Source organism: Conger conger, chromosome 8 (genome assembly GCF_963514075.1).
Source record: "Conger conger chromosome 8, fConCon1.1, whole genome shotgun sequence".
Lineage (NCBI taxonomy): Eukaryota > Metazoa > Chordata > Actinopteri > Anguilliformes > Congridae > Conger > Conger conger.
The window spans coordinates 7,780,905-7,792,950 of record NC_083767.1 but is presented as its reverse complement, the minus strand read 5'-3'; the positions used below and the strand labels follow the sequence as shown (position 1 = coordinate 7,792,950).

The 12,046-nt window shown below is 45.0% G+C and overlaps 1 protein-coding gene across 2 annotated transcripts; it reads left to right on the top strand.

The window, feature by feature from the left end:
* Nucleotides 1–745: 745 nt before the first annotated feature.
* LOC133135482 (interferon-related developmental regulator 1-like) lies at nucleotides 746–11,568 on the top strand. 2 transcript variants are annotated; one of them, XM_061252515.1, is made up of 12 exons: nucleotides 746–966; nucleotides 4,086–4,190; nucleotides 5,491–5,572; nucleotides 6,370–6,494; nucleotides 7,282–7,439; nucleotides 7,682–7,732; nucleotides 8,289–8,467; nucleotides 9,412–9,520; nucleotides 9,758–9,892; nucleotides 10,239–10,367; nucleotides 10,707–10,802; nucleotides 11,133–11,568. In XM_061252515.1, exons 1-12 carry the CDS (start codon nucleotides 930–932, stop codon nucleotides 11,217–11,219), a joined length of 1,293 nt encoding a protein of 430 aa, XP_061108499.1. In that variant the 5' UTR covers nucleotides 746–929; the 3' UTR covers nucleotides 11,220–11,568. The 2 variants fall into 2 exon arrangements, with proteins under 2 accessions (XP_061108499.1, XP_061108498.1); XM_061252514.1 differs by lacking the exon at nucleotides 746–966 and adding an exon at nucleotides 1,885–2,306.
* The last annotated feature ends 478 nt before the right edge of the window (nucleotides 11,569–12,046 follow it).

The window sequence follows — 12,046 nt, the reverse complement described above, 5'->3', positions numbered from 1 at the left end:
TTTTGAATGTGGATGTAGAAAACAGCCAATCACATAAAAAGGTCCAGTTCACCGGTTCTTGTCACATGTGAATATTTAGGTTTTCACATTTGAAAAGGCGAATTTAACGTGTTATTTTTTTTTTTGTTCTTGTAAGGGTCAGAACACAGGTTGGGTCATAAGACGGGATAGGAGACTTGTGTGTGTTCGTGTGTGTGTACATGCAGTTATTTTGAAACATCAAAAAATCAATGGGTCACAGCATAAATGTAGTTTATTAAGTTGGCTTAAGAACAATTTCAATAGTATATTGTTTGTGGACTATAGCTGTAGTTGTTTTTATTTAATTTTTATTTTACCTTTGTTTTACCAGGAAATAGTACTGTATATACTTCTTTTTGAATACTTAGCTAATGTACATTGAAATAGATCAGTTCCTACGTATCACCACTGCTAAATGCATGATAGTTACCTGACTGAAATCTGGCTTGTGTGTTATTAGTTAAGTAGGGGATTTTAAGTCACAAAAGGTCGTTGATGAAAGTTGGAAAAAAGGAACGTTTTACGTTTGTAGCCAATTTTGGACTTATCGTATTCTCTTCCTGCCTGCATAGAGACGTGACAAGGAAACCTGACAAACTCACAGCCAATCAGAAACATGGTCCCCTGCAACCGGATTGGCTACATAAATGATAAACAGCTCGATTTCCCGTTGAGGACCGCCTCGTTTTACGCAGCTCATGTCGGCACTATAAAAGCCTGTTGCCAGCAAAGTCTGGTTCAGCCCTAGTTTTAGAGGGAAAATGTATCGTTTTCGTCTACAGATTTTCACCGGGACTGATTTCAACTCCTATTTGTTAACGCTGCTACTTGAAGGTTTTTATTTGAAGAGACATTGTACTAGAAACTGGTCGTCGATTGGCTGATTTTTGTGAACGTTCTTATTTTGTATGAAAATGCCAAGGTCCAAGAAGAGGAATAACCGAGGTAAGGATCGGTGCCTACTTGTTTTGACTGGTTAGCATGTTCCAACCCTGCTTTTCGCTAAAGGAATCATGGGACACGTAGTCCTTGTAGCATTCCTTGTTGTCAAATCAACGATGGCCGACAGTGAGCATGACTACATTACCCACTGGTTTGTTGTTTGTTTTACTTGGATGGTAGCCATCATTTTCCTGAGAAATACCAAGTTGTTCCATTACATTTTGTTGAAAATATTGGACTAAGTAGCACGTATAGTATTTCATGACGGAATATTATAATGACTAGGTTGAGTATTCAGATAATGATAGTAACCGTTTCGATCGATAGCTAGCTTTATTGACAGGAAATAATGTATGATTAATCTTATGTATATCAGGAAATAATACAGTACGAGGGCCTACACCCATGCTGACGTTTGAAAACCTTTTTTAATTGCTAAAACGGAATGTATATTGTGTTTTAATTGGAACACGTTAAGTACAGAAAATGGTCATTATATCGGGTGTTCTGACTGTATAACTTGCATGAAAGAAAAATAACAGTGATGGCTAGCAAAAAATGTAAACATTGGATCATTTGGAAACCTACATTGTCATCTAAAAAGGCCGATCGTGTATTCAGATGGTCGGTGTGATGTGCATAACGTTAGCTACCCATCATGAATGAAAATTTGGCTTTTGTCCCACTGTCACGTTGCTTGTCAGTTCTTAAAATCTAGGCTGCCGCTGACGCATTGTTCCAGTGTACCGAAATGAATAGTTTAGCTTTAAGATAAAAAAAAAAAACAAAAAAAACATTTTAATAGTTTTTTTCCATCTGCGGTGGCTCGGTGGTTATTCTGTCTCTAATTCGGGACGTTCACAACCTCCTCCTAGCTCAGTGGTTATTTGAGGACAGACCGGCTGCTTGATTTGGGAACAGCTGATCCATTTTAAGTAGCGTAGGATTGCAAAGGCGAAACCACTGAATTAAACTTAAAAGGGACGTTTCTATACAGTTGTTTGCTTTTTTTTTGTTGTTTTTGTTATTGTATTTATTTTTTGGCCATCGTACATCTTTGGGTTTACTGTTGTTGGATATTTTACTTTCTCTGAAACACAAAAGCTACTTCATGAAGGAAGATTCGATTCCGTTTATTTTTAAATGCTTCGAATCTCATAATTAACGGCCCATTAAATTCCACTTAGCTAGCTAGCTACATAATGTGCTTGTAAAGTTATGTTCGTTTTGCATATGGAGGATGACCGACGCTGCGAGTCTCCGCTAGATTTAGTATGAGGAAATGATGGATTTAAAACCTTTTAGGCTAGTCTCCAAACTCTTCATAGTGAACACTGGACGTGGTGAGTATCTGGTACATTTAGGTAGCCTAGCTACACATCATCCTTTTTTTATCCAAGTGTATTAAGGCAAGACGGGTGTTTTTGGCATGAAGTAAAGTTATTGTACTCTTGTCCGGGAAGGAAGGCATCTTAATAAAAATGAACTGTAAGAACGAAAGCATAGCTTTGACTACACTTTTTGCTCTTCCAAATTTGTCTCTTGTAATTGGGCAAAACGTTGTTTTACGTGTCCTATATTGCAGTGTGTTTAACAAAAGTAGGAAGTAGTTGAGGGAACAAGGGAGGAATTAATCTGGGGAAGTATTGCTTGGAAACCTTGCTTGGTGCAAGTTTTACTGCCATTGCTGTTATTGTTGTTGCTGTAGCAATGAACTTGGAAGGATGGAGAATCCAGATAAATCCATAAAAACTCCATGAAATATATCCAACAGTCTGCTTAAAAGTGGCCCATGTGATCCACCCAACAGGCAGAGGTGCCACCAGAGATTTTGGGCCCCATAGATGGCTCTCAAATTGGGCCCCACTACCAGAAAGTCATATGTTGTAATATTTTTTTGAGGGCCCTGCTAATGGGTCCTCTCTTGGCTTGCAGCCAGCAAGTTGTAGCATTACTTGGTCATAATGAATGCACTGCAGCATATGTTGCACGTGTCCCGTCCTGTTGCTTTGAAATGATTGGTTGGAAACCCTGGTCAGGATTTCTACTGAAAGTGCTGTATATTTCCCAGTAATATTGCAAACTGGTTTTGGCACTTTCTTTTTGGCTGACATGACCTGAGATTAAACTTGTTTAACCACAATGATGTAATCCACCTTCAAAAACTTCTGCATTAAATTCTCCATGTGTAAATTAAACGCTAGTTTTATTTGTGGTGTCTTCAGAAATACAGCGTTTAACTCTGCCCTTGAAACTGCAAGGGAGGAAGAGCGGACAAATGTTGCTGGTGTTGTCAATATCTGTCATTTTCTTAAAGCGTATCAGTTACAGCATGCCATGGTAAAATGTTTCCATGGAAACTAGTCCCCCAGCCCTTAACTGTAAGGGAAACTGGGCTTAAAGGTCACAGGAAGTTAATGTACATCTGAATAACCATTCAGAGGATATGATCTGGAAGTTGGAGTGTTTGTACTCAGTGAGGTGGAAGAATTTAATAACTGTCTGCTGCACGTGTCCGTGTTATGAGCTTGTCTTTTGACCCTGTCAGGTGGGAACGGCATTTGCCTGACGTAATTGAGGCCAATCCTCTCTTGAGCCAAGTGTAGTTTTTGGGTAATTGTTGGCAGTTTGCCAGACTACAAATGCTTTCATTTTCCAGTATCTCTGGACATGTGGCAGTGTCACATCTTCTGTAGAAACGTGATGGTTTTGCACTGCTGTGGTCTGACATGTATTGAGTTTTGTGTGTAACCGACATCTACAGAAAGATCTTTTATTGTGGTTTATGTGCAGTTCAAAGCCTCTGAGTGGAGATGCACTGCGTGGTCAGTAATGTAACTCGTCAATATGTTCAAAAGGTCAGAGTGATTCATTCGATTGAGTCACAGGGTGTCAATAGAATACATGTCACGTGTGTGAGTGTCATAGGTGCCTCGATATAATATGCAGAGCCATTCTTGCCGTTCTCTCACTAATGGAGTATGCCAAACGTAGGCAGGTGCAGACCTGGATATAGGCTAATTTCACAATTTATGAATTTCCTGGTTGAGTCTGGGAGGGGCTGTTTTTGATCCTTTCTGACCCAGTTAAGCGGTGTCTGCCTGGTGCTTTCTGTCCTGCAGGGGCTCAGCAAAGAGCTGTGCAGCCGTTCAGCGATGAGGACGCCTCCATCGAAACGCTCAGTCGCTGCAGTAGCTTCAGCGAGACGGGCAGCGTGGCGGAGGACGGTGAGCGACTTTGGGCGCCCGGGGTGTGGGGGGTGAGCGGGGGTGCAGACCCCTTCTACAGCACGGCGGTGCCCAATTGTGTGCCAGGGATGAGTGTGCAGGTTTTTGTTCCAGCCAATCGCTACACCAGCTGATTTCACTGACTGACACAAACACTCGTTCAACCAGAGAGGCGGGAACTTGCTGGTGAAAGCAGCTGGTTGGAATGAAATGCTCAGTCGTGTATGCAGGTTAATGCTTTACCTCACTCAGCCAAGATACCCCCCCCAAACCTGGTTAACCTTTGTAATGCGGCTGGATGCTGACTCGGGTGACTTGCATTACCTGTGGTTTATTTTGAAAACCTAAACGAGAGAGGCACACTTGTGTAAAATGCCCTACATTGACGATCAGGACATTCATCATTGGGTATAGTATCTGTGGTTCCCAAAAAACTGACAAACTAGTGTGTTTTGACCATATATTGTACTCTGTCCATAGACTGTATATTAGACTGTGACACTTCAGCATAAGTCCTTGCTTGCAATTCCATACATGCGGTTAAGGGAAAATATTCCATTCTCTCATTAAGTATATTTGGGGGCTCAAGAGTTTAGGAGCTAGAGGTGTGTCTAAACCTGGTGTGCTGATTTTTATTGTAGCTAAGCCAACGTAACCAGTTCACCTAAGCTCACCCAGCTCACCTAAGCTGGGTTTATGGGCCTGAATCAGTTACAGATTTATACAGCAGAATTGGAAAAGCTTTGTGCATTTAGGACAATTTGTGCAGTTAAGTTTGAGGGGAAAACGTCTGAAATACAAGTGTTCAAAATTCATATCCTGAGGCTGACTGCAACACATACGAGCGCAGGGGTCCCCCAGGACTGAGTGTGAGCCGCAGGATTGGGGCGCGTCTAGCGCTGCGTAAAGCCTGGTCCCCCAATGACTGAAAGGCAGAAGGTGAAACGGGCTAACCAGAAGTCCCACCTGTACAAGGGGCACCTGCCATGTGGTATTGCGATTGGAAACTGGCTAACCGCTTGAGCCCTAATGGCTCCCCATAGAGAACTGTGCAGGGTAAGCACTGGGCAAAATCAATAGAACAAGGAAAAGCGGAAGATCGGGGTTTGTAGCGAGATGCAGCGGAAACTGTGTACAGGAGCTAGCAGCTGTGAAGCCGCAGATAAGGTTGACCACACTCGCCGTTCACCTTGGGCATCTCCTGCCTGTGGAAAATCAATGGCGCATAATGTATTGGGGAGATTTGCCTAACAGATCTGTCTTTTGGGTATTTAATTAAAATGTTTTTTCCGGTGAGCAGGAGGAGAGGTGGGGGAGGACGTGGCCCTGGAGGACTTCCAGTTCAAGCTGAAGGGTTTCATCGACAGCACGGTGGATAAAAGGTCTGCATTTACCTCTTCTGTGGGCTGACCCAGGGGCCTGTATCACGAGGCAGGATGACTGGGCTATCTGCACGGAGGAAAACCTGGAACCCTCCCAAATCTGGAACGTGGACTGAAGTAAAAATGAGCTATTCTGGGTTTTATTCTGTGCAGCTATTGAGCTAACTCCATAATCCTGCTTTGTGACACAGGCCCCCAGACCCCTGTATTAACCCCTTCAGTCCCATATGGCACTCAAGCCTAACCACTGTAACATTCCAAGAGTGCCATATGGGACTCGCGACCTTATGCCCTTTCAACCAATCAAAATGACTGCTGCTATAGGCCCTATTAAAGTTGGTGCCACTTATTGGACTTGGGACTGAGAGGGTTAATTAATGTCTGGAGAGTGGGACTGGTGATCTAGGATGAATTCTACCCTTTGGATGAAAATGGCTGAAGTTTCAGTGAGAATGGGACAGAAACATGATCCCTGCTGAGCTGTACTGTTCTCTGTGGCTGTATGAATGCAGCCCTTTTGAGAATGGAATCTGTTACGCCCTTGATTGGAAGAGGCCCCAGCTGCACACCGCAGCCCAGAATAACCTGAATGGTGCGTTTTTACACATGCAATAGAGCTTAGTTTAGAGGTTTTAGACCTTTTACAATGGAATACATCAACACTTTACCACTGCATTCACGTTTCTCCTCAGAGTACATTCGGCATCAATTTAAGGGAAGATAATCCATAGTTTGACGCTGTCTTCTGAACCTGTATTCCGATGCTCTTCTAGAAGTGCCGTGTGTGTGTTTTACAGTGCCAAGACCAGGCAGAGTGCTCTAGACGGACTGAAGACTGCCATGGCAACCAAGATCCTGTACGAGTTTATCCTGGAGAGGAGGCTGACCATCGCGGACAGCATCGAGCGCTGCCTGAAGAAAGGTATGTGCGCCGTGATGTCACTTCCTGCTCAGTGCTGTCTCCACGGTTACATAAAATTTATTTCCATTTGTTTATACGGTAGGTGACCATATCCAGAGCAACATTCACATCGCCCTATTGTGTACGTTAACATGGGTGCCACTGTAACAGAAATAAAAAAATCCATGTACAGCAGGGAAGAGCAAGGAGGGGCGTATCGGTTTCTGGAATTCAGATCAACTTCTGCTCTTAATGATTTAATTAGCCCAATCATTTACACCTGTCATTTTTAGCCACATTTCGGGATAAACGGCAGTTGTTGGATGTTCTTGTCACGTGGCGTTTTATTCTGGTCTAATTAACGAGTGAGTCGGTCATGGTGCATACGGCTAATTGGCTGATTGAGCCAGGGTAACTGGTGGCAGTGAAATCCTGCATCCTCCAGGACTGGAGTTGCCCATCCCCGATGTAAAGCGAGCTCGACAAAGAGAGTCTGAGTCTCCAGTCCTGAAGGGCTGAGTGAAGGGTCTGCTTTTCAGCTTTTCAGTTGATTTGAGTCATTGGCTGGACTCCTCGCACCTTGCTTTCAAGGCCTAATTTGACAGCAGGTTGAAGGGACATGACAAAGAACTGCAGCTTTCCAGAGCCGGAGATCAAAAAGGCTAGGAGTCTCTCGGATCTTTCCGCACACTTGTCCCTGGTATACTGGATAAGAGCGTCTGCCAAATGCCTGTACTTTAGAGATGAGTTGTTGTACTGAGGGGCGTGGTCTTGCTGCCACTCACTGGTGTCGTCCTATGGCCTGAAGGCAAAGGGGAGGAGCAGAGGGCGGCCGCCTCCCTGGCCTGCCTCCTGTGCATCCAGCTGGGCTCGGGCATCGAGAGCGAGGAGGTGTTCAAGGCCCTCAAGCCCGTCTTCAAGAACATCCTCAACGACGGCACCGCCAACATCCAGGCCCGGCAGGCGGTGAGGGCGCCCAGCGAGCCGCCGTCGTTTTCATTCCTGTCCTCTGCTGTTTTTCGTAATCATTCACACTTTAAAAAATTTTTTTTGGGTTTTTTTGTTGGAAAAGTTTTGCTGGGACTGATATTTGGATAATATAACAAAAATGTATTGGAAGAAAAACCGCACCAAATGCACAAAAAATCCCTGGGTTTCTAAAACTCATCCCTCCCTAATCCTCCCCTTTCTCTCTGTCATTGTTTCAGTGTGCAACAAGTTTGGGCATCTGCAGTTTGGTTGCTGAAGACGATATTTTGGTAAGCGTAGCGCCTGATCTCCTTTTTCAGCGTGGCCACAGAAAGATCCATGCACCTGTTGGGCCCTTGAGAAAGGCCCTTAATCCCACATTACTCCGATCGCAGTGCTCTGATTAAATACTGCCGTGCGTGTGTGTGTGCCATGCCCGGTGAGCAGTGTGATTGAGTTTATCCGTCCTGCTTTATGCGCACAGTCTGTCTGATACAGGCCAGATTGAGAGATTATGGTTTTGTGCCTGAATACATGTCACACTGATTCAAGTCCAATTATTATTGGACATCTGTCGACCCCTTAGACTGGTTAAAATTTAACATGGAGTTACGACTTCTATTTTCACCAAAGCTCCCAAATCTGGAATGTGGTCTAATGCAAAAAGAGCTGGTCCAGGTTTTGCTCTGCAGTTACCCAGCTAACTCGGTAATCCTGCTTTGTCTGGTTCTCCAGGTTACTCGCAGTGTTTTGCGGTTTTATGAGCTGTAGCCTACTTCTGCAGTGAGGGATGTGTATGTTGGAGTGCTACGATGCCCTGCTCATTTGATGTGTGTATTCCCGCAGGACGTGTACTCCACCATGGAGTGCTTTGAGGGCCTGTTCTCCCGGAGCTATGCCAGGGGGGACAGCAGTCGGCCGACGTTCGGACAAGGGACCACCGTCCTGCACACCCACGCTCTTCTGTCCTGGGCCCTGCTCCTCACCATCTGCCCCGCTTCTGAAGTCCGGAACATTCTCATGAAGTACGCTGAGCTCATCTTCTCAGACATGACCGTTTCAATGGCTTATGTTGCTGACACAAAATTGGAACCCGAATTGCCAAATATTGCAGCATGCCTTCCCTACACTGCAGCACAAGTGTGTGCATCTGGCATCCGTTTTCCTGTTTCTACAATTATTTCATGTCTGACTGAGTGCTTTACATCTTACTAACGTACTCAATTACTGTGACTATTGCTTCTCTCGGCGTGCACGATCTCAGCAGCCATTTTAATGGTTTATTGGGTTGTTCAATTAAAATGCAGCCATCACACTGGCCTTAATACCCCACATAACTCTCCGACGGATTAAAACGTTTGCCAACGCTCTAACGGACATGAGCATTGGAAGTGCGAAATGCGTGTTTACTAATCGTCCACATTTCCCAGCTTTTCCCTGCTGTGCTGCTCTGTTCTGGGACTTTGTTCCTTCTGTTACAAAGCATCTCGTCTGTCTGGGCTGCCTAACCCTGTTCCTGGAGATCTATCGTCCTGTAGGTTTTCACTACAACCTTAATTTGGCACATCTGGTTCAACAACTAGAGATCTCTGTAAAATGCTAATTGGTAGTGAGGTGTACCAAATGAGGGTAAAAACCTCTCCAGGAACAGTGTTGGGCAGCCCTGCTCTAGCTTTTAAATGAGGTGCGCTTTATTTGGGTTTGAGTTAAAACCTGCAGGACAGTAGATCTCCGGCAGGGTTGGGCAGCCCTGCTCTATGATCCCTGTGTCCATAATCTGACTGGATTTTTGGGTTAAACTGGGGAATTGATCCAAGATACTAGATTAAATGGCCATGTTCATGAAGTGCAATTGAGTGCTGATCCAGGATCAGTTTCCCCCTGTCCCTAAGCTAACCTACTCCCTTTGACTCTGAGGCGGAACTGACCCCAGATCAGCTCTAAAGCGCACTCTCTGCTGTGCTCCCAGGCACCTGGCCAGACTGCCCTCCCTGTTGGAGAGTGAGGACCTGAACATGCGGATCGCAGCAGGAGAGACCATCGCCCTGCTGGTGGAGCTTGCCCGGGACCTCCACACTGTGAGTGGGGCGCCTGACGCACTTCCACCAACGCTAAAGATTTATGTTTATTTATTTTATACATTTTTTAAATCTGATTTTAGAATGCCTTTGTAGCAGTGGTTTGGACATGTTGCCCCTTTGATTTGTATGTCATAGTAAAATGTTGAAAATAATAACTATGGAAATTATTAGTATTTTTATTTTGAGCCTTAATGAGGGTAAGTGAAGCCGGTTCTTCTCCCCGCCTGCCCTCAGGACTTTGAGCACGAGGCCCTGGAGCCCCTGTGTGAGAAGCTGAACGCCCTGGCCACCGACTGCAACAAGCACCGCGCCAAGAACGACAAACGCAAGCAGCGCTCCGTCTTCAGAGACGTCCTGCGGGGCGTGGAGGTGCGTGGGCGCAGAGGCACCAGGGCGATAAACGGATAAATGCACACGTTACTGAGCAGAGAGAGGTTTAGCACACAACTTCTACATCGTAATGGACCTAATTGTGACGTTCCAATCCAAGCGGATCTTGGATCTGGCCGTTTTCATGTAGCTTGATGGAGATCGTTGGGAAAAATGACATTCGTGTTTGGAGTATAAAATCAGTCTTCAGTCCCATTTCTGTGCAGTGGCATTTGTGGGAAAAAGATTGTCACACATTTACTCCGCAAGGAGCTCCACATTACAAAAGCAGCTAATCTGAATTTAAGATGTGAGATGTAAGATTGGCGCTCCTCTCCCCCTCCAGGAGGGCGACTTCCAGACGGAGACGATCCGCTTCGGGACGGAGCGCATGGAGATCGACAGCTGGGTGAGGAAGAGGATGTACGACGCGTTCCGCGAGTTCGTGGGGTCGGGGATGAACTACCACCTGCAGGTAACATGACAAAATGGCCGCCAAACGGATGCATACAGTATGCTACAGGGTAGTTTCAATAAACATGGGCACACACTCTAAAGTAGTGGTTCCCGACCCTGTTCCTGGAGACCTCCAGGCTTTCAACCCTAACAAAGCACACCTCATTCAATGGCAGATTAGGGTTGGTGCAAAAAGCTGCAGGATGATGCATCTCCAGGATGCTTTACATTTTATGTTTTGCCCTACAGTTTGATCATGTTAAGCACGCACACACACACACACACACACACACACACACACACACACACACACGCGCACAGTTCTCCCCTCACGGCCATCCTTCCCTGTGTGTTCCAGGCGAACGAGTTCATCCGGGACGTCTTTGCGCTCGGACCTCCGGTGATGGTGGATGCGGCCACACTGAAGGCCATGAAGGTCTCGCGCTTTGAGAGGGTGAGCGGTGTCCTAACCGAGCGGGGCTGACCGGCTGTGGGGGCACAGGCACCCACTAGCCGTTTAATTTCATATGAGAAAAGAGTACTTTAGCCAAGCACACCTGAAGTTAACCTAGCAGGTCCGGAGCCTCTGCAGCTTATTAGTGATGGAGTTAATGTTTTAATACATTTTATTACACCTTATTACATTTAATGAGTAACATTTTAAATCTAGACCCTGTAGGGAGCGGAGCGATCGGGTCGGCACTGAATTGATCTCTTAAGGCAGTGGGATTGTCTTGATGCGTTTGCTGATTGGCTCATTGGGTTTGTGATCTGTGTTTTCCAGCATCTGTACAACGCGGCCGCCTTCAAAGCCCGCACCAAGGCCCGGAGCAAGGTCCGAGACAAGCGCGTGGACGTCGGAGAGTTCTAGATCTTCTCAAACTAACTACTTCCTTCAAAGTGTCACCATTTAAAAAAAACTTATTCAATTCTTCTTTTTTTTTTTTTTTTTTTTTTTTTTTTTCTTTTTTTTTTTATATATTGGTATACATGATATATTGGTAGTTGTATCAAATTTAATTTATATATTTATTTGGATTTTTACATAAATCACGTATATTGTCATTATAATTTCTTTGAATAATCCTAAAAGTGAGTACAGTAATTGTGCCAGTTAACCTATGAATTCCACCCCTTGCATGCTTCCTGTACTTTAATCCTTGTTCCATTACTTATTGTGTTGGGTAGAGGGCACTCTAAATAAATCTGAATTAGCAGAATGATGACTGTCTTCTCTAAGTGTGAACCCAAATGGCTGCTTGTCACTTGTAACTTTGGCTGTGTCCGAATCCATGCACTATCGAGTATATAACTGATCTACACACTCAAGTGTCAGTCCCTGATTAACTTGTATGCAAGTTGACCAACGTGCAGCTGAATTCTGACAACCCTGTTCTTGCAGCATTTGTTGCAGACAAATATGACCGACTAGTGCAAGTGGTGGTAGACCTTTAATTGAGAAGGTTCCGGGGCTTTTTTTTTTTTTGTTGCGTTACACGTGTGTTTAAGCACCAGGAGAATCTGGTAGCCCTTATCGAGAACTGGGCAGCTGTAGAATCGATCTGTGGTCCGGGCTGAAGTCCAGGCTCATCTGTCCAGTAAAGATCGAACCTAAACTAAGATGTCGAGCCGCAGAGTGCTGAGGACCTGTATGTGCTTCTGCACGACCTTTAACCCCAGCTGTTTTGCGCAACTCAT